This window comes from Desmodus rotundus, chromosome 4 (genome assembly GCF_022682495.2).
Source record: "Desmodus rotundus isolate HL8 chromosome 4, HLdesRot8A.1, whole genome shotgun sequence".
Lineage (NCBI taxonomy): Eukaryota > Metazoa > Chordata > Mammalia > Chiroptera > Phyllostomidae > Desmodus > Desmodus rotundus.
Window position 1 is genome coordinate 51,934,249 of NC_071390.1, and position 21,626 is coordinate 51,955,874.

The following is a 21,626-nucleotide window of genomic DNA, read 5'->3' on the forward strand; positions in this document are numbered from 1 at the left end:
TAGTATTCCATTGTGTAAATGTACCACAGTTTTTTGATCCACTCATTTACTGATGGGCACTTAGGTTGCTTCCAGCACTTGACTATTGTAAATTGTGCTGCTATGAACATTGGGGTGCATAGGTTCTTTTGGATTAGTGTTTCTGGATTCTTAGGGTATAATTCCAGCAGTGGTATTGCCAGGTCAAAGGCAGTTCCATTTTTAGTTTTCTGAGGAAATTCCATACTGTTTTCCACAGTGGCCTCACCAGTCTGCATTCCCACCAACAGTGCACTAGGGTAAAGTCTTAATCCTTTCCCACTTGCATACCCTGGGCTTGCCGTTGATTATCTCCTTTTCCTCTGTTTTCACAATCTCTGTCTGCTCTCTCCTTTTCCCAAACCAGTGCACATGCTAAAGGCTTTTCCACCTTTAAAAAAAAATCCCTGTAATTTCTAGCTACTACTTTCCAACTTCTTCCCTTCATCTTCCAATTTTTTGAACATATATTTACTTGTTTCCTAAATACTAATTTACTCCTCAATTGGTTATAAATTGAATCCACCTCAATTAGTCCAATGAAATTGTTATATAAAGGTTAACAATAACCTTTTTATTGTCAAATCCAATGAAAAATTTTCAAATTGTTTCTTTTTCCCTTAGTTTTATTGAGATTTAATTGTCATACATCACTGTATGAGTTTAAGGTGCACGGCATGATGGTTTGACTTACATATATTGTGAAATGATTACTGCAACAAGTTTATTTTTTTAAGTACAATTTATTGATTATGCTATGACAGTCATCCCATTTTTTTCTCCCCTTTATCCCCACTCTGCCCTCCACACTCCTACATCCCCCCACCCAAGTTCATGTCCATGGGTTGTACATATAAGTTCTTTGGCTTCTCCATTTCCTATACTAAGTATTCTTAACCTACCCCTGTCTATTTTATGCCTACCAATTATGATTCTTATTCCCTGTACCTTTCCACCTTCATTCACCCCCTCTCTCTCCCCATTGATAACCCTCCATATAATCTTCATTTCTGTGATTCTGTTCTGTTCTACTTGTTTACTTAGTTTTTGTTTCTGTTTTTTAGGTTCAGTTGCTGATTGTGAGTTTGTTAACATTTTATTCTTCATAGATTTTATCTTTTTCTGTTTCTTAGATAAGTCCCTTTAACATTTCATATAATAAGGACTTGGTGATGATGAACTCCTTGAACTTGACCTTATCTGAGAAGCACTTTATCTGCCCTTCCATTCTAAATGATAGCTTTGCTGGATAGAGTAACCTTGAATGTAGGTCCTTGCCTTTAATGACTTGGAATACTTCTTTCCAGCCCCTTATTGCCTATAAGGTTTCTTTGAGAAATCAGATGATAGTCTTATGGGCACTCCTTTGTAGGTAACTCTCTCCTTCGCTCTTGCTGCTTTTAAGATTCTCTCCTTATCTTTAATCTTGGGTAATGTAATTATGATGTGCCTTGGTGTGTTCCTCCTTGGGTCCAATTTCTTTGGTACTCTCTGGGCTTCCTGGAAGTCTATTTCCTTTGCCAGATTAGGGAAGTTCTCCTTCATTATTTGTTCAAGTAAATTTTCAATTTTTTGTTCTTCCTTTTCTCCTTCCTCCTCTCCTCCTTCCTCCTTCAACTTCTGAATCACCCCTATGATTCAGATGTTGGAACGCTTAAAGTTGTCCCAGAGGTTCCTAAGCCTCTCCTCACTTTTTTGAATTCTTGTTTCTTTATTCTGTTCTGGTTGGATAGTTATTTCTTCCTTTTGTTCCAAATTGTTGATTTGAGTCCTGGTTTCCTTCCTGTCACTGTTGTTCCCCTGTATATTTTCCTTTATTTCACTTTGTGTAGCCTTCATTCCTCCCTTCATTATGTGACTGAGCTCAGTCAATTCTGTGAGCATCCTGATTACCAATGTGTTGAACTCTGCATCAGATAGGTTGTCTATTTCCTCGTTGCTTAGCTTTTTTTTTAAATTTTAATCTTTTCTTTCATTTGGGCCATATTTCTTTGTCTTGGTGCACCTGTTAAATTGTAAGGGGGTGGAGCCTTAGGTATCTGCCTGAGAGGGGCAACTCTCTTTGTTGCATTGTGGCTGCTGTCTGTGGGGGAGAGGTCAGAGAGGGAACAATGCTGCTTGTTTGCTCTGCTCGAGCCCCACCTTTCCAATGAACTCTCATGTGAGACTGGGAGTTTCTCTTGACTTTGCAACCCCCACAGTATTTTACATCTAGAGGTTTTGAGTCTTTAATTTCCTGGTCAGCCAGCCCTGCCTCGTCTGCAAGGTCCGCCACATGCCTTCTCCACCTGAATGCCCATCTCCTCCCCTCCTACCAGCCTGGATGAATGTTTCTTTAACTCCTTAGAGTTCATGCAGTTTGCTCTTCTGGAAGTTCTGGTTTATTGTTTTTAAATTGGTTGTTATCCTTTTGGTTGTACAAGGTAGCAAAGTGTTGCCACCTACACCTACATCTTGGCTGGAACCTCTATTTCCTGCCTGATTAAAGCAATAAGTTTAGATAACATCCATCATCTCATATAGATACAATACAAAGAGAAAGAAAAAAGAAAAAATCTTTTTCCATGTGATGAGAACTCTTTGGATTTACTATCTTAACATAAAATTTTATATATATCATACAGCAGGGTAAACTATAGTACTGTATATTATATCCTTAGTACTTATTTATCTTATAATTGGAAGTTTGTACCTTTTAACCAACTCCCCCTTCTTCCACCCCAGATATTGTTTTTCTTGAATTTCTAGGAATATTTGACAATGTTGACCATTTTTTTTTCTTAAAATTTTCATCCCTTAGCTTCTGTGACACCAATGTCCATTGGCTCTTTTGCCTTTTTAATAATTCACTTGCCTTTTTCGCTTTTTTTCTTTTTGCTGGTTCTACAGTCTATATTATTATTTTTATTGTTGTTCAAATAGAGTTGTCTCCATTTTTCCTCCACCATGCCCTCAGGCCCAACCCCTCCCGACCTCCCACCCTCGAAACCACCCCCTTTGGCTTTGTCCATGTGTCCTTTATATATGTTCCTTGATGTCCCTTCCCATATTTTCCCCCATTATCCTTCTCCCATCTCCCCTCTGATTACTGTCAGTTTGTTCTTTATTTGAATGTCTGTGGTTATATCTTGCTTGCCTCTTTCATTAATTCTACTCATCCATCCCTAGGTAGTTTCCTAGGATTCTACCACCAGCCTGCTTTTCTCTCTACTCATGTTTTTCTCAGCATCTTCATCTATGACCATAGTTTAACCAGCATCTATATATTCATGGCTCACCAAATTTCATCTCCAGCTCATATCTCTTTCTTGAGTAAAATCCCACTAGAACCAATGTTCACAATTTAACTCAACATCAATTGTCTCCCACCAAATTTACCCATGTTGTATTTCTTGTCCTGGATAATGGTACTTCCAGCTATCCAGTCACTAAGACTTAAACTTAAGAATCTTTTATTTCTTTTCCTCCATACAATGCAATAATCAGTTAACATCATCAGTTTCACCACCTCTAATCCATTCTACATACTTCTATGAAGAGTGCTTTTTGTACAAAACCTCCCTCCACACTCCCAACTCTCCCACCAGTAACTGGCTTTATCTCCTGCTTCTTTGTCCCTCACCACTCCAACCTCTACTCCTGAATATAAGCATGTTCTATACATATCTTCCAAGAACATATACATATTCTTACATATACATATTCTTCCAAGTTTCCATGCCTTTTTGATATTCCCTATGACTAAAACTCTCTGAAACATCCACCTGGAGAACTCCTTTTTAGCCTTCAAAGCCCAATTCAAGTTGCACTCCTCTGTAAATCCCTTCCTGAAAGGTCCCAGAGTGAAGTTTATCACTTTTTCTTAAGGCATCCCCTAACTGGTTGCACCATGGACACACTCACTTACCTTACTCTACCGCAGTTATTTGTACTTTGTGCCTATCTCCTCTGCTAGACTGGGGCTCCTTGGGGGCATAAGGTAACAATAATTGCCATGTATCCCATGCTCAATTGCTTTCCAAATCAAATCACCCAAATCACCTGTGCCCAAAGCAGGATTGCACTGTTAATCCTAGGATCCTGGGCACTCCTCTCCTACCTCTTCCAGGAAGACTAAAGAAAGTGAAAGAAAACTAATGGTGACAGAAAGAAAAAAAAAAGAGTGAAGGAAAGAGTAAATAGAATAGGGGGTTAAAGGAAGCATAACTTGTTAAACACAGACTACCAGGGGAACAGAAAGACTGATTTTTGTCATTATTTTCAAATTAACCACAACTGCTACACTTTTTTAAATGAGCAAATGAAGGCAAGACACAAGCTGTGCAAATAATATATATGAACAGACAAGTGGGAGAAAAGCAGGCCACCCTCAAATAGAAAAGTCATATTTGAAGTGTGGTTGTCATTGAGGTATAATATCTGAAAACATAATTTTTCTTTGTTTTGTCAGTCTTAAAGACAAAAAGTGAGAATTGCATATATTCACAGAACAAATATAATAATTTTCATTTCATAATTTAAATAGCCTATTTTATCTATTTTTATCCATCATATTTATGACAGCTATGAAATTAATTTTATAAAAAGTTGAAAGAGCATATACCCTGTTCTCCTAAAAATTAGTCTTATAATTTAGACAGTTTCTTATTCATCTTTGTGTTTCAGTGCCTAGCACAGAGCAGATGCCTCAATAAATGGTGTGGAATTAAGGAAGAAAAGAAACAAGGAAGAAAGGAATTGTTCAGAAGAAACCCTGATGCCCTACAGAGAAAGGAAGGTCCTTAGTTCTTGAACACCTACCTGGTTTAAGGCTACATGCATCTGATCCACCAAGAACACGTAGAGCTCACTAATGAATGTCTGCAGTTCCTCCTGGCTTTCAAATGATGTTGTTTTCAAGTACTTCTCTCTCACAATCTTTACCACAGCATGCTGCAAGAGAACAGATCCCCCATCTAATAACACGTCCGGCACCTCACTGATAGCACAGGCCTCCCCTGAGCTTCTGGTCTGAGGCTCATAAGAATTCCAGACGGGAATTGATTTCTCCCTTGGTGACTGCTAAACTGTTGGCTCTCTGGTTCCCCCCTAATCAGCATACTCTATATGATTTCTTTTCTTGATGTCACCATCACCACTAACATGGTCCATGCAGGACGCATACTATGTGGAGAGAGTCATAAAGCTGCAGAAGACCTTAGTGTTAGGTTTATGCGTTATGTCTCTTATGGTGGCCACTTGATTCAAGGGAGAAAGGCCTGATTTGGGAATTCAGAGAACGGGATTCTGATTTTAATTCTGCCACTGTACAATCTCATAAATTATTTTATACTTGACACTTCAGTTTCCTTATTTGTTAAATAGATATGGACTCCTGGTGTTACTATCTTACTTCAGAAGATGATTGAAAAGCAATAGGTAATGAAGCTTAAAATGCTGTACAAATAACATATTGCTATAGCCAAGATAGCTGCTGCTTCTTTTTCCCCCCTAAGCTAACATTAATGCCAGGTTTTATACTAAACGCTTTCCATGCATTATATTATTTAATTCTCATAATGACCCCATGTGATAATATTAATATTATCCCTCATGGTTAGGCAAAGAAATGGAGGCTCACAGAGGTATAAAGTCACTTGACTAAGATCATCCAGCTAGTAATGGTAGAGCCAGAATGGAACTGAACTGTGACCACGCCACCTACTGAGAACAGCCTCTTGCCTCCAGGAGCATCAGTTGTTTTTCACTTTATTACTTCCACGTGCTTTTTTCCTATTTGTTTACTAAAATACATGACACATAGTAAATGCGCGTAGAGAAGCAGTGCAGTATAGCAGTTAAGAACGTGATTTCTGGAGCCACATTACCAGAATCTGAGTCCCATTTTTGATTTTACTAGCTCTGTGACCCTGGGCAAATTACTTAACCAACTAATGTTGCATTTCTCCATCTGTAAAAATGGGGATTACTTATATCATAGGGTTGTTGTGAGGATTAAATTAGTAAAATATGAAGCATTTAAAAATTTGTCTGATATACAGTAAACACTCAATAAATGTTAGCCATCATCACCCTGACTGGTGTGGATCGATTGGTTTGGCATGGTCTTGCAAAGTAAAAGGTTGCTGGTTTGATGTCTGGTCAGGGCGCATGCCTGGGTTGCAGGCTTAGTCTGTTGTTGGGGTGCATGCGAGAAGCAACCAATCAATGTTTCTCTCTCACATCGATGTTTCTCTCCTTCTCTTTCTCCCTCCCTTCCCCTCTCTCTAAAAATAAACAAAAAGTTAGCCATTATTATTCAGGAAATTATTATCAGGTAAATATTTCTCAAATCTTAGTGATTCTATGGACTGGGGACAAGTTTGTAATAGGAGACAGAGATAATTAGTCATGGAATAGTTTCTGTCTGCTAGAGCAACATGAAATCTGGGTCAAAATCTGGCCTAGCCCCAAGTGAAGAATCAATTTCTTAAAAGTATACACTCGAAAAGGATGCTGAACCATTCCATGGCTGTGCAGGAGTGGAGCTTCTCGTAACAGTCTGTCATGGAGAACATAGCTACCTTCAGCAACAAAGGTGGGGGCACAGCCAAACAAAACCACAGAAATAATGACAACTAGGTATGTAGAGAAGATGCTGCATAAAATCCATGTAATAATTAAATAAATGAATGTTTACCTTGAGTTGCTCTTTGAAAGCAAAATATTTTCCAGAGCAATTAAGTTCATAGTTGAGCTGGCACTTCTGCTCCACCAGGGTTTCACTATCGATATCGTTCTCCAGTTTGGCCACCTGTTTTCCAAACATCCGGTGATACTCATCCAGAATGGCTCTAGAAATGTTCTTGATCTGTGCATGGTAGTCACTCACCGCCTAGGAAAATACAAACTGTCTGGTAAAAAAGACCTCAAAGAGGTCAAGACTTGGAATGGAATTCTGAAACTGGATTGCATTTTACATTCAATAATAGGTTAGGTATAAATTGCCCTTTTCTTCCCAGCTCAGACACCACCAGCTAAAGATTGAACACCAAGTACTATTCATTGTAAGCCACTTGTCACAAATAGATACAGGAAGGAAAATATGTGAAGCTACAAGTTCTCACCCCTCCTGAAAAATACACTGAAGAATCCTTGCTTTATTTTCAAATGAAGCACTCAACTCCTTACTACTTACAGTTTTGCCCTGGCTTTGGCACTTACCTTCTGAGCTCCTCCTGTCCTGCGGGAAACAGGTGGCCTTGGAGGAATCAGTTCCTTGACCCTGTATCAGGAAACAACAATTTTATTATCTGCAGATTCATGTTCTCTTATTTCCTACCACCGGAGTCTGCATGGGGGGGATCTAAGGTCTGTTCCCTCATATACTTGAGCATTGGGCTGTTCTCTCATGTAAAAGCCTAGACAGTATGACCCCAGAACAGTATATAGCTATGGATCAGATAGGAAGAAAGCAAAGAAACAGCTACTTAGAGAGAGGAGCTAAGTTGTACTTTTGGTTAATTTGAGCCCTGGCTTTACCATTACATATTTTTTTAAGACAATACTATGTACAAGGGGCTACTTGACTCAGGGGGTTAGAAAGAAATAGGTGTTATAATTTTATGTGCATTCAATAGAGTCTCTCAAAGCATAAAGTTTTGGAAATTTAAATGGTACAGGCAAGTGAAAGCTTTTCTTTCCCCTCCATCTAGGTCATGATTTATGACTGCTTTAAATTGCAATGATGATATCAGACTTTATGGTGAGTAAAAAAATACGTTTTGTCACAATCAAACTACTTATGTAAGTATATAAGAACATAGATGGGATTAAGTTATAACTTTTAAATTTTATTTATTTATTTAAATATTTTCTTTATTTATTTTAGACAGAGGGGAAGGGAGGGAGAGAAGGAAACATCAATGTGTGGTTGCCTCTCCCATCAAGGGGCAGATAAAAAGGGCAGATAAAGTGCTTCCCAGACAAGAAAAAGTTAAAGGAATTCATCATCACCAAACTATCATTATATGAAATGTTAAAGGGACTTATTTAAGAAAAAGATTAAAAATATGAAAAATAAAATGGCAATAAATACATATCTATCAACAACTGAATCAAAAAAAAATTAAGCAAAGAAGCAGAACAGAAACAAGCATAGATATGGAGAATGTTTTTATGGTTTCCAGGGGTAGGGGGGTCTAGGGGAATGGGTAAAAAGGTAAAAGGATTGAGAGGTACAAATTGGTACTTAAAGAATAATCATGAGAGAACCAAGATGGCGGCGTAGGTAGACACACTGCGCCTCCTCGCACAACCAGAACTGAGAATCGAACAGCAAGGGGGACCAACACCAAGGAAATAGAAAATAAACATTCATCCAGACTGGTAGGAGGGGTGGAGACGGGCACCGGGGTGGAGAGGACTCGCGTGGCTGTGGCTGTGGCGGGACTGAGACTGGCGGAGTGTGGGACAAATGGCGCAGGCAGTCCGAGCACTGGCAGATCCTGCGGCCCCACATTTGCACAGATAAACCGAGAGGGCCGGACTCAGAGTGGTGGAGAACGGGCCAGGCAGAGCAGTGGGTAGTGCCCCGCGGCACCACATTCGCCCACAGATAAACCGGACGAAGGGCGGGGAGGGCGGGGAGCGAAGCGGACAGCGCAACCCAGGGCTCCAGCTCGGGGAAATAAAGCCTCAAACCTCTGATTGAAAGCGCCCCTGGGAGTTGGGGCGGCAGCAGGAGAGACTCCCAGCCTCACAGGAGAGGTTGTTGGAGAGACCCACAGGGGCCTGGAGTGTGCACAGACCCACTTGCTCGGGAACCAGCACCAGAGTGGCCCAGTTTGATTGTGGGTGTCGGAGTGGGGGATTGGAGTCCGGAGGAGAGTGAGGCAGGCGCCATTGCTCCCTCTCGGCCCCTCCCCCACGTACAGCGTCACAGCGCTGGCACCAGCGTTACCCGCCCCGGTGAACACCTAAGGCTCCGCCCCTTAAAGTAACAGACGCGCCAAGACAAACAAACAAAAAAAATGGCCCAAATGACAGAACACTTCAAAGCTCCAGAAAAAATACAACTAAGCGACAAAGAGGTAGCCAACCTATCGGATGCACAGTTCAAAGCACTGGTTATCAATATGCTCACAGACTTGGTTGAATCTGTTCGAAAAACAGATGAAAAAATGAAGCCTATGCTAAGAGAAACAAAGGAAAATGTACAGGGAACCAATAGTGATGAGAAGGAAACTGGGACTCAAATCAATGGTATGGACCAGAAAGAAGAAACAAACATCCAACCAGAAAAGAATGAAGAAACAAGAACTTGGAAAAATGAGGAGAGGCTTAGGAACCTCCAGGACACCTTGAAACGTTCCAACATCCGAATTATAGGGGTGCCAGAAGGAGAAGAGGAAGAACAAAAAATTGAAAACTTATTTGAACAAATAATGAAGGAGAACTTCCCTAATCTGGCAAAGGAAATAGACTTCTGGGAAGTCCAGGAAGCTCAGAGAGTCCCAAAGAAGCTGGACCCAAGGAGGAACACACCAAGGCACATCATCATTACATTACCCAAGATTAAACGCAAGGACCTACATCCAAGATTACTGTATCCAGCAAAGCTATCATTTAGAATGGAAGGGAAGATAAAGTGCTTCTCAGATAAGGTCAAGTTAAAGAAGTTCATCATCACCAAGCCCTTATTATATGAAATGTTAAAGGGAGTTACCTAAGAAAAAGAAGATCAAAAATAGGAACAGTAAAAATGACAGCAAACTCACAGTTATTAACGACCACACCTAAAACAAAACCAAGAGCAAACTAGGCAAACAACTAGAACATGAGGGTTATCAATAGGGGAGTGGGGGGGGGGAGAGAGGGGGGAAAGGTACAGAGAATAAGTAGCATAGATGATAGGTGGAAAATAGACAGGGGGAGGGTAAGAATAGTGTAGGAAATGTAGAAGCCAAAGAACTTATAAGTATGACCCATGGACATGAACTATGGGGGGGGGAATGTGGGAGGGAGGGGGGTGGGCAGGATGGAGTGGAGTGGGGGGGGAATGGGACAACTGTAATAGCATAATCAATAAATATTTTTAAAAAAAAAAAGAAAAAAAAAGAGAATAATCATGAGAGAACCAAGATGGCGGCGTAGGTAGACACACTGCGCCTCCTAGCACAACCAGAACTGACAGAAAATCGAACGGCAAGGAAGTCCGACACCAAGTAGATAAAAAAAAGAAACATACATCCAGACCAGTAGGAGGGCCGGAGAAAGGCACCGGGGCGAGAGGACTCGCGTGGCCGTGGCGGGACCGAGACTGGCGGAGTGTGGGACGAACGGGTCAGGCAGTCTGACCACTAGCAGCCCCTGCTGCCCCACACTCGCTCACAGATAAACCAGGACGAACAGTGGGGAGCGAAGCAGACCAAGTAAGCCAGGGCTCCAGTGCGGGTAAATAAAGCCTCAAACCTCTGATTGAAAACACCTGTGGGAGTTGGGGCGGCAGCAGGAGAGACTCCCAGCCTCACAGGAGAGGTCGTTGGAGAGACCCACAGGGGCCTAGAGTGTGCACAGGCCCACCCACTCGGAAACCAGCACCAGAGGGGCCCAGTTTGATTGTGGGTAGCAGAGGAAGTGACTGAAATCCGGCAGAGAGTGGAGCAAGCGCCATTGCTCCTCTCCGCCCCTCCCCCAAGTACAGCGTCACAGCCCAGCACCCAGCGTTAACCCGCCCTGGGGAACACCTAAGGCCCCGCCCCTTTACATAACAGGAGCACCCAGACCCCCCACCCAAAAAAATGGCCCAAATGACAGAACACTTCAAAGCTCCAGAAATAATTCAACTAAGCAACGAAGACATAGCCAGCCTATCAGATGCACAGTTCAAAACACTGGTAATCAGGACGCTCACAGAATTGGTTGAATTTGGTCGAAAACTAGATGAAAAAATGAAGGCTATGCTAAGAGAGACAAAGGAAGATGTACAGGGAACCAATAGTGATGCGAAGGAAACTGGGACTCAAATCAATGGTGTGGACCAGAAGGAAGAAAGAAACATCCAACCAGAAAAGAATGAAGAAACAAGAATTTGGAAAAATGAGGAGAGGCTTAGGAACCTCCAGGACATCTTGAAACGTTCCAACATCCGAATTATAGGGGTGCCAGAAGGAGAAGAGGAAGAACAAAAAATTGAAAACTTATTTGAACAAATAATGAAGGAGAACGTCCCTCATCTGGCAAAGGAAATAGACTTCCAGGAAGTCCAGGAAGCTCAGAGAGTCCCAAAGAAGCTGGACCCAAGGAGCAACACACCAAGGTACATCATAATTACATTACCCAAGATGAAACAGAAGGAGAGAATCTTAGAAGCAGCAAGAGAAAAGGAGACAGTTACCTACAAAGGAGTTCCCATAAGACTGTCAGCTGATTTCTCAAAAGAGACCTTACAGGCAAGAAGGGGCTGGAAAGAAGTATTCCAAGTCATGAAAGGCAAGGACCTACATCCAAGATTACTGTACCCAGCAAAGCTATCATTTAGAATGGAAGGGAAGATAAAGTGCTTCTTAGATAAGGTCAAGTTCAAGGAGTTCATCATCACCAAGCCCTTATTATATGAAATGTTAACGGGATTTACCTAAGAAAAAGAAGATAAAAAATATGAACAGTAAAAATGACAGCAAACTCACAGTTATTAACAACCACACCTAAAACAAAAACAAAAGCAAACTAAGCAAACAACTAGACCAGAAACAGAACCACAGAAACGGAGATCACATGGAGGGTTATCAACAGGGCAGTGGCAGGGGAAGAGAGCGGGGGAAAGTACAGAGAATAAGTAGCATGAATGGTAGGAAGAAAATAGACAGGGGGAGGGTAAGAATAGTGTAGGAAATGTAGAAGCCAAAGAACTTATAAGTATGACCCAGGGACACGAACTATGGGGGGGGGGGGAAATGGGACAACTGTAATAGCATAATCAATAAATATATTTAAAAAAACAACAAAAAAAGAAGTTATATGCAGGACCCATGGACATGAACTATAGTGTGGGGATTGCCTGAGGGAGTATGGTGTGCCGAATGGGTGGGGGGAAGGCAAAGGGGGAAATATTGGTACAACTGTAATAGCATAATCAATAAAATATAATTTAAAAAACTCACAGAAAAAAAGAAAATAATGGATGTAAATGACAATATAAAGCCATTTGACCTAGTAGATATATATGGAGAATTCCACCTAACACCACAGAATACATATTCTTTTCAAGTGCACACGGAACATTCTTCAGGCTAACCCATGTATTAGGCTACAAAACAAATCTCGAATTTTAAAAGATTGAAATCACACAAAATATCTTTTCTAATTACAATGAAATAAAACTATAAATCAATAACTGGAAGGAAACTGGAAAATTGGAAAAGTCACAAATATGTGAAAATTAAGCCACATGCTTTTACATAATAGGTCAAAGAATAAATCACAGGGAAATTAGAAAATACTTTGAGATGAATGAAAACAAAAACACAACATACCAAAATTTATAAAATACAGTGAAAGAAGTGTTCAGAGGGAAATTTATAGCTCTAACTCATACAGTAAAAAAAAGAAAGCTCACAAATCAACAATTTTACTGTATACCTTAAGTAGCTAGAAGAGGAGAGCAAACTGAACCCAAAGCTAGTGGAAGGAATGAAATAACAGAATTATAGTAGAGATAAATAAAATACAAAAAAGAAATGTAATAGAGAAAATCAATAAAACAAAAAGACTAGTTCTTTGAGAAGATCAACAAAATTGGTAATTCTTAGTGAGAGGTACTAAGAAAAAAAACAAAGACTCAAGTTACTAAAATCAGAAATGCAGGTGGAGATATTATCCCCCTTTTTACAAAGATAAAAAAAGATAATAAGAGAATGCCATGAACAATTGGACAGAAACAAATTGGATAACCTGGATAAAATGGACTTCCTAGAAAAACAGTCAGAGGGCTGTGATACAACATAGAAAGTTTTACAGGGGGGAAAGGCAGAAAACTGTACTTGGACAACAGTAAAATTTAAAAGTATTTTTTAAAAGTTTTATAAGTGGAGCCTAATCAACAAAACAAACAAGCAAGCAAAATAGAACCAGAGACATTGAAATAAAGAACACACAGAGTAACCAGACGGGAGAGGGGAGGGGATAATGAGGGAAAGAAGGAGAAACGTCATCAAGGAACATGTATAAAGGGCCCATGGAGAAACCAAAGGGGGCGAGACTGAGGGTGGGGGTCAGTGGGGCAGGGGAGAGTGGTGGGTGAAAATGGAGACAACTGTACTTGAACAACGATAAATTAATTAATTAATTAATTAATTTTAATGAAATAAAAAGTTGTTTAAATTACATACAAATATATGCAACATTGGGTGTGTGTTTGTATTACATAGGGGCTTTACAATAACTCTAGAAGGATAAATCCAAGGTGTTAAAAGGTTATCACTCAGTGAGTAGAAATCTGTGTGTCTTTATACTTTCTTGCTAATTTCTCAATTTCTCAAAATTTTTGTAATAGGCATATACTGCTTTTGTAGTAAGAAACCATAAGAAACTCAATGTGAAAAAAAGCAGTAAATTGATGTTTATCCCAAGGGAAATTACATTTATGGGCACAAACTGACTTTCTTTTATTTATACCTAAATTGCTTTTGCAAACAAGTACGACAACCATTGCTACACACCGTCTGGCTAACTCCTCCGGCATTCGCTTTGGAACCAAGGCTTTGTCCAGCTGAATCTCCAGCACGATGTATGTCCCTGCTTCTACATATTGCTGTAAAGACATTTTTTCTAATTTATTCTTTTCAGATATTTATGAAAATTTGTAGTAACATCAGATAATATTTGCAATATAATAAGCAAGGGGACTTATACAGTGTAATCTTAACTGGACAGAAAACCAGTAACAGTGGTTACTTCTTGCATTTTATTCTTGGAAATGTCTACCACTGCTGAAGCTCTGTTTAACTTGTTCAGTACCTTTCTTGGAATTGTTGTAAGTGAATGCCATTCTTTCTTCCACCAAACCTCTCTCATGAGTCCTGCAGAAATATTTTCCTCATAACTTTCTGACATTCTCACGCACAACCTCTTCACTACCACCTACCAACTGCGACCTGATGAACATCTCTACTCAGACTTTTGCTGGTCTCAGAATTTACCAGAACTATTTAATATTCACTTCATCCTTGGTAATTCAAGGATATAGTTATAGTTGCTTACAAGCAAATGCTCACTGTGTAGAAATATACTTTTATAATTTTCCTAAATATCAAAACCACATCAGAACTTTATTTTTCAAAACAATTGCTTGGGGTTTTTTTCTTACAAACACCAAGTGAAATATTGAAAACTCTGGAAAAATTATTTCCTCTAGTCATTCTTATTGAGAATATATGAACACTTTATACATTCACGTACTCCATGCCATTTTTTTCCATTTACAATTTTTCTTTATTACTTTTTTATTTAAGAAAAGACATACATTTTTATGCTAGAAAGGACATTAAAGTTAATCTGATACCCACACATTTAAGCAAGTCTCAGCAAGACAGAGATTTACCCAACATCATAAAGCAGTCATGGTCAATGTAGGGTGGTAACTCAATGAATATCTTCCTGAGCGTTTTCCACTATGGCGTACTACCTTGCTCAGTACAGGACTGATGAATTTAAACTTAATTTCCAGCTCTTTATGCATAGTTACCTGTCCTTCTGGATTGTGGTTTAGAGGGGGTTCAGTTTCCAAAGGAGTATCTGAGTTCTGAGATTTTATACTAGATGCTTGCTGAAAGAAAATGCACACCTTAAAAACTGAATTCGTAAAATGGCAGGAACAATGGTCATTAAGCTGCATCAAAATGCAAACTAAACTGAGGCAATTCACCAAATGAGAAATTAGTGTGAGCCTCTGGAATGTAACAAAATCAGCAAAATCATCACCTTCTCAACAACCTACCACATCCCCAGGCCTAAGCCTTCCTTCCATATCCTTTTCTTACTACTTTATCTTCTTTCACACTCTTAGAAATAACTGGTTTGGACAATGGAGAATTGATTCCTCCTATTTTGTTATTCTGAATCAAATGATGCCCAGTATCCCGGAATAAGCTACATAAGCACTTGGTCTGAAAAAACAAAAACAAAAAAAGAAAAAATGCAATGAATCACAGGCAAATAAAAGAAGCCCACATTATTCTTAAATATCATTTAGTTTTCCAGATAATTTCAACATCGTAGAAACAAAGAGAATTAGGGAAAATAATAAATCCCATTGCATTGCCGTGCTTGAACAGGTGAAACCATCACAGAAAGTTAGCTGCCTACCTCATTATTCAAATTCTTAAGAGGAGACTTTTCAACCCAGCTTGATTGTATATCTCATTAACTTGGTATCAGACAGCTTTTAATCTTTGACACATAATTTCAATACTTTACTTATTAATTTTTAAACAGAAGGGAAGGGAGGGAGAAAGAGAGGGAGAGAAACATGAATGTGTGGTTGCCTCTTGTGTGCCCCCGACCGGGGACCTGGTCCGCAACCCAGGCATTTGCCCTGACTGGGAATCAAACCTGCGACCCTTTGGTTTGCAGGCCAGTGCCCAATCCACCGAGCCACACCAGCTAGGGATTTTTTAAAAAATATTTTATTTATTTATTTTTAGACAGAGGGGAAGGAAAGGTATAATTTCAAATTAAGTGGTAGAATTTATTTCTGTACAAGAGATATCTGTGTAACTACTACTGGCCTATGAATTATGATTGGAAGAATTGGGCAAGTTTAAAGTTCAAAATAAAAACTTTGCATGGGAAAATTCAAACCGCAATGGCTGGAAAAGAATCTTACAGAAATTTTTAAATTGAACAACATGGATGAATCTAAATATAATTTGAGCTGAGTGAAAGAAGCCACCCCCCCCCCAAAAAAAAGCGGGGGAGTGAACAGAGGTAGGAGAGAAGGATAACAGAAAAGTCATGAGGAAACTTTGAGGAGTGATGGGTATTTTCACGATCTTGGCTGAGGTGATAGTTTCACAGATATGCCTATGTCAAAAGCTTTAAGTCGTGCATTTTAAATACATGTCAGTTATTATTATATGTCAGTTATACCTCAATAAAGCTGCTAAGAAGGCAGTTTGACAATATTAAAGAAAAATTGTACATACTAAACATCATTCCCAAGCCTATAATTACTGTATTTCATAGATTCTAAAATGCAAACTTTTTCAAATTTTAACATCTCTGGGAAATGAGAATATTTCATGTAAGTGGTATAGTACAATATATAGTCATTTGTGTCTTCTTTCTTTAATTTTACATAAAGTTTTTGAAGTTCACCCATGTTTTAGAATGTGTCAGTACCCTATTACTTTTTCAAGACAGCTTTATTGAGATAGAATTCACATTCCATTTAATTCACTCAAAATTCAATGGTTTTGGCACATTACATTATTTGTAGTCCATTCCCATTCATTGTTAAATAGTATTCACTTGTATAGATATACCAAATTTTGTTTACCAATTTACCAGTTGAATTGTGGGAAGTTTTGGGCTATTGTGAATTATGCCGTTATAAACATTCACGTGCATGGATTTGTATAAATGCTGGCTTTCAGTTCTCTGGAGTAGGTTCCTAGGAATAATTTGCTGGGTTGCATGTTAAGTTTATATTTAACATGGATTTTTTATATAGTTGTTCTATTAAATATTGACAGTACAATATGAACATTTCTAAACGTTACTGTTAAACTATTTCTCCTTTCAATTCTGTCGGGTTTGCTTCATGTGTTATGAGGTTCTGTTTTTAGGTGTGTATACATTTATAATTTCTATACTTATTTTACATAATTTATAATTTATAATTATACCTTTCTGATTAATTGGCCCTTAGATCATTAGGACATGCCACCCTATGTCTTTACTTATGTTTCTTGCCTTGAAGTCTCTTGTCTGATATAAATATTGCCGCTCACCTCTGTTATATTTTCTACCTGCCTAGTACATTTTTTCCATTCTTTTTCTAATAAGGCATTTTATTTTTATACTTTTTAGTGATTTTTTAGAAAGAGAGAGGAAAGGAGGGAAGGAAGGGGGAAGAGAGAGAGAGAATTTGTTACTACAATTATTTATGCATTCATTGGTTGCTTCTTGTATGTGCCCTTACTGGGGATTGAACCCACAAACTTGGTTTATCAGGACAATGCTCTAACCAATTGAGCTACCTAGCCAGGGCTCTTTTCCATTCTTTTACTTCAACTTATGTATGTCTAAATCAAAGGTACATTTGTTTTAGGCAGCATATCACTGAACCTTGATATTTTAAAATCCAGTCTCATAATCTCTGTCCTTTAATGGGGGTGTTTAGTCTACTCACATATAGTATTATTGCTGAAATATTTGGCCCAGTTATTCTGAGGTTCAACTGCAGAATGACAGCAAGTCTCTATATTAAATATCCCAGTATACCAATTGGTTCCAATATCCATTGCAAAGATGTATATGCTAAAGATGTAAATAAATCCACACTCAAGGATAAATTTGTATAATGTATAGATACCTTCTATACAATTTTTCTTACCTTTTCATACACTGCGTTATCTAGGTAAGGGTAAACATGAAAAGCTCCCCGAATCCTCTTCACACCTGGATACAGCAACGGGACCATATTAACATACGCCACACCATGAAATGAAAGCGGACTTTCATCATCCGTCTACAGGAATAAAACCAGAGACCTGTTAGTGTTACAGAGCAATGCAGTGTCAGGTATGGAGCTCTAACTCCGCAATTCAAAGACCCGGCTTTAGAAACTAGCTATGCTATTAACTAGTTAACTTTGGGCCAGTAACAGACATTTTGGGTCTTCATTTCTTTATTTTGACAATGGGTTTGATAATAACATGATCACAGAGATAATGCATGTAAACTGTGTTAATGAATAGTAAGGGCAGTAGTTGGATCAACACACACTGAAATAAATTGATAATTCAATAAAAGTCAATTTCACCATGTTGATTCTTAAGAAAAATTAAACTATAAAAAACAATAACAACAAAATTTTTTTAAAAGCCCAAAAGTGTGGCTTTTAGCTTTAGTTCATAGGTGAATGGAAAAAAGTCCTACAAATCATCTGGACCGGTGTTGACAAATAGGCTTTATTTTTTTTCCTGCCTGGTGGATCTTAGAAACTTTATTTATTTTTTATTTTTTATTGTTGTTCAAGTAGAGTTGTCTCCATTTTCCCCCACCACTACTTGCTGCCCCATGCCTCCCTGCCTACCACCCTCGATCCTACCCCCTTTGGCTTTATCCATGTGTCCTTTATATATGTTCCTTGATGACCCTTCCCCTACTTTCCCCCATCATCCCCTCCCCCTCCCCTCTGGTTACTCTCAGTTTGTTCTTTATTTCAATGTCTCTGGTTATATTTCGCTTGCTTGTTTTGTTATTGTTGTTCAAGTACAGTTGTCTCCATTTCATCCCACCATAACCCCTCGCTCTACCCATCCACCTCCCACCCTCGAAACTACCCCCTTTGGCTTTGTCCATGTGTCCTTTTACATGTTCCTTGATGGACCTTCCCATACTTTCCCCTATGATCCCTCTCCCCGCCTCCTCTCTGGTTACCGTATGTTTGCTCTTTATTTCAATGTTTCTGGTTGTATTTTGCTAGCTTGTTTGTTTGGCTGATTAGGTCCCACTTATCAGTGAGATCATTTGGTATTTCACTTTTACCACCTGGCTTATTTCTCTTAGCATAATGCTCTCCAGTTCCATTCATGCTGTCACAAAGGGAAGGAGCTGCTTCTTTCTTTCTGCTGTGTAGTATTCCATTGTGTAAATGCACCACAATTTTTTGATCCACTCATTTGCTGATGAGCACTTAGATTGCTTCCAGCACTTGGCTATTGTAAATTGTGCTGCTATGAACATTGGGGTGCATAGGTTCTTCTGAATTGGTGTTTCAGGATTCTTAGGGGATAATCCCAGCAGTGAAATTGCTGGGTCAAAAAGCAAATCTATGTTTAGTTTTCTGAGGAAATTCCATACTGTTTTCCACAGTGGCTGTACCTGTCTGCATTCCCACCAACAGTTCCCTTTTCTCCACAATCTTGTCAGCACTTGTTGTTTGTTGATTTGATTATGAGGGCTATTCTCATCAGTATGAAGTGGTATCTCAATGTGGTTTTAATTTGCATCTCCCTGATTACTAGTAATGCTGAGAATCTTTTCCTATGTCTCTGGGCCCTCTGTATGTCCTCCTTAGAGAAGTGTCTGTTTAGGTCCTTTGCCCATTTTTTAATTGGGTTGTTTGTCTTCCTAGAGTGGACTTGTGTGAGTGCTTTATCTATTTTGGAAATCAAACCCTAGTCTGAAGTATCATTTGCCAATATATTTTCCCAACTTTTTGACAAAGGGGGCAGAAGCATAAAATGGAGTAAAAATAGCCTCTTCAACAAATGGTGTTGGGAGAGCTGGACAGCTACATGCAAAAAAATTAAACTCGATCACCAACTTACACCATACACAAAAATAAGTTCAAGGTGGATAAAAGACAAATATAAATCATGACACCATAAAATTCCTAGAGGAGAACATAGGCAAGAAAATCTTAGATAGTCCATGCAGCAATATTTTCACCAAAATGTCCCCTAGAACATGGGACATAAAGGAAAGAATAAATAAATGGGTCTTTATCAAAATAAAAATCTTCTGCAGGTCTAAAGAAAACATCAGCCAAATGAAAAGGGAGCCAATTGTATGGGACACATAGGCTTTAACTAATGGCTACATTCTAATCAATTGGTGGAGGTATGTTAGAGTACTGCGTTGAGAGAGTCTGTATTTTTAGTTTCACAAGGAAAGTGCTTTAATTGATCAGTACTATCTGTCATGGATGAAGGAGGATGAATGACAGTCTGCCGTCATGGATGTATTTGCCATCTGTAAGATGAAGAACATCCCCTCACTGGTGTGGCTCAGTGAGTTGGACGTTGTCATGCAAACCAAAAGGTAACAGTTCAATTCCCAGTCAGGGCACATGCCTAGATTGCCAGCCAGTTCTCCGGTTGGGGGGCCTGTGAGAGACAACCAGTTGATGTTTCCCTCACACATCAATGTTTCTCTCCCTCTCTCCCTTCCCACCCTTTCTCTAAAAATAAATAAAATCTTTTTTAAAAGATGAACATGTCAATAAATATATCTTAACATCATTTTTAATGGATGTATGATTTGCCACAAAAACTTTTATAAGAAAAAAAGTAAAAGAACATATATTTAATTCTCACAAGGTTAAAAGTAATCTTTTTGATTTAAACTATTAAAATAATTTGAAATTAAAGTCCTATGTTCATACAATAATATTATGTTGTTTAGAAATCTAAGGAAACTTAGCCAATACTTATTACATATAACAAAGGGAGAAGTGGTAACACAACAATAGTAATTTTATTCTCCCAAAAAGCCTATCTTAAAAATCAATAGAATAGCCCTGATTGCTGTGGCTCATTGGGTTGGGCATCGGTCACCAGTTTGATTCCTGGTCAGGGCACGTGCCCAGTTGCAGGCCAGGTCCCCAGTTGGGGATATGCAAGAGGCAACCGATCTATTTTTCTCTCCCTCTCTACTCCCTCCTTCCGTTCCCCTTCTCACTAAAAACAAATTAATTTTTTAAAATCAATAAAATAAGTTAGGTACTTGTTAAGTATCTGCTATATGCAGTGAGTCATGCTAGATACTGTGGAGGATACGAAGCATGTACGATAGGATCCCCACCTACAGGGAATTTATGAACAAACATAAAAGAGCAGACACGCACAAGTAAAGCAATAAAGAGCCCATGCTCGGCTCATCAAAGTTCTGCCTTTTCAGAACAGTAGTACATCTATGAACCCTATTACTCTAATAATTAGCAGACTAAAACATTGTAAGTCCAAAGTCTAAAAGAAATTCTAAAAGATGTATTAAACTGAACCATATTGCCAATATTTAACTACTTTTGACCTATAGAAATGGCTATTTTGTGTGGTTTTACTTAAGGTAAAACTGTACTGATGGACTACAGGGAAATAGGATGTCTAGGAATAAAGGCTAAGTAATTTTTAGTGAACAATAGGGAGCTAGGGTGACCAGTCATTCTGATTTGCCAGGGACAGTGGAGTTTCCTGGGATATGAGAATTTCAGCACTAAAACCAGGAAACCATTCAACAAATCAGGAGCAGTTGGTCATGCTAGGGAGCAGCCACATCAGTTCATATTTCCCACTGGTATTAGAGTTAGAAGCAGCATTTCTTTTTTAAAATGTGTATTTTATTGATTATGCTATTATAGTTTCCCATTTTTCCCCTTTGCCACCCTCTATCCTGTACCCCAATTCCCTTCAGCAATCCTCCTGCCTTAGTCTATGTCCATGGGTCATACATGTGAGTTCTCTGGCTTCTCCACTTTCTACACTATTCCTAACCTCCCCCTATCTATTTTGTACCTACCAATTATGTTTCTTATTCCCTGTACCTTTCCCCCCATTCTCCCCTTTTCCCTTCCCTGCTGATAACCCTCCATGTGATCTCCATTTATATGATTCCATTCC

The 21,626-nt window shown here is 39.0% G+C and overlaps 1 protein-coding gene across 5 annotated transcripts in view; it reads right to left on the reverse strand.

Moving 5' to 3' along the window:
- Positions 1-21,626, reverse strand: part of CFAP70 (cilia and flagella associated protein 70) — a 104,903-nt gene that overhangs the window by 57,279 nt on the left and 25,998 nt on the right. For all 5 annotated transcript variants that reach the window (XM_053923212.1, XM_053923213.1, XM_053923211.1 and 2 more), the window contains 7 exons: positions 17,615-17,749; positions 15,039-15,164; positions 14,744-14,824; positions 13,719-13,810; positions 7,222-7,282; positions 6,698-6,892; positions 4,819-4,950 (listed from right to left, as the gene is read on the reverse strand). In XM_053923212.1, coding sequence (XP_053779187.1) covers positions 4,819-4,950; positions 6,698-6,892; positions 7,222-7,282; positions 13,719-13,810; positions 14,744-14,824; positions 15,039-15,164; positions 17,615-17,749 — 822 coding nt within the window. The remainder of the gene's footprint in view (positions 1-4,818; positions 4,951-6,697; positions 6,893-7,221; positions 7,283-13,718; positions 13,811-14,743; positions 14,825-15,038; positions 15,165-17,614; positions 17,750-21,626) is intronic.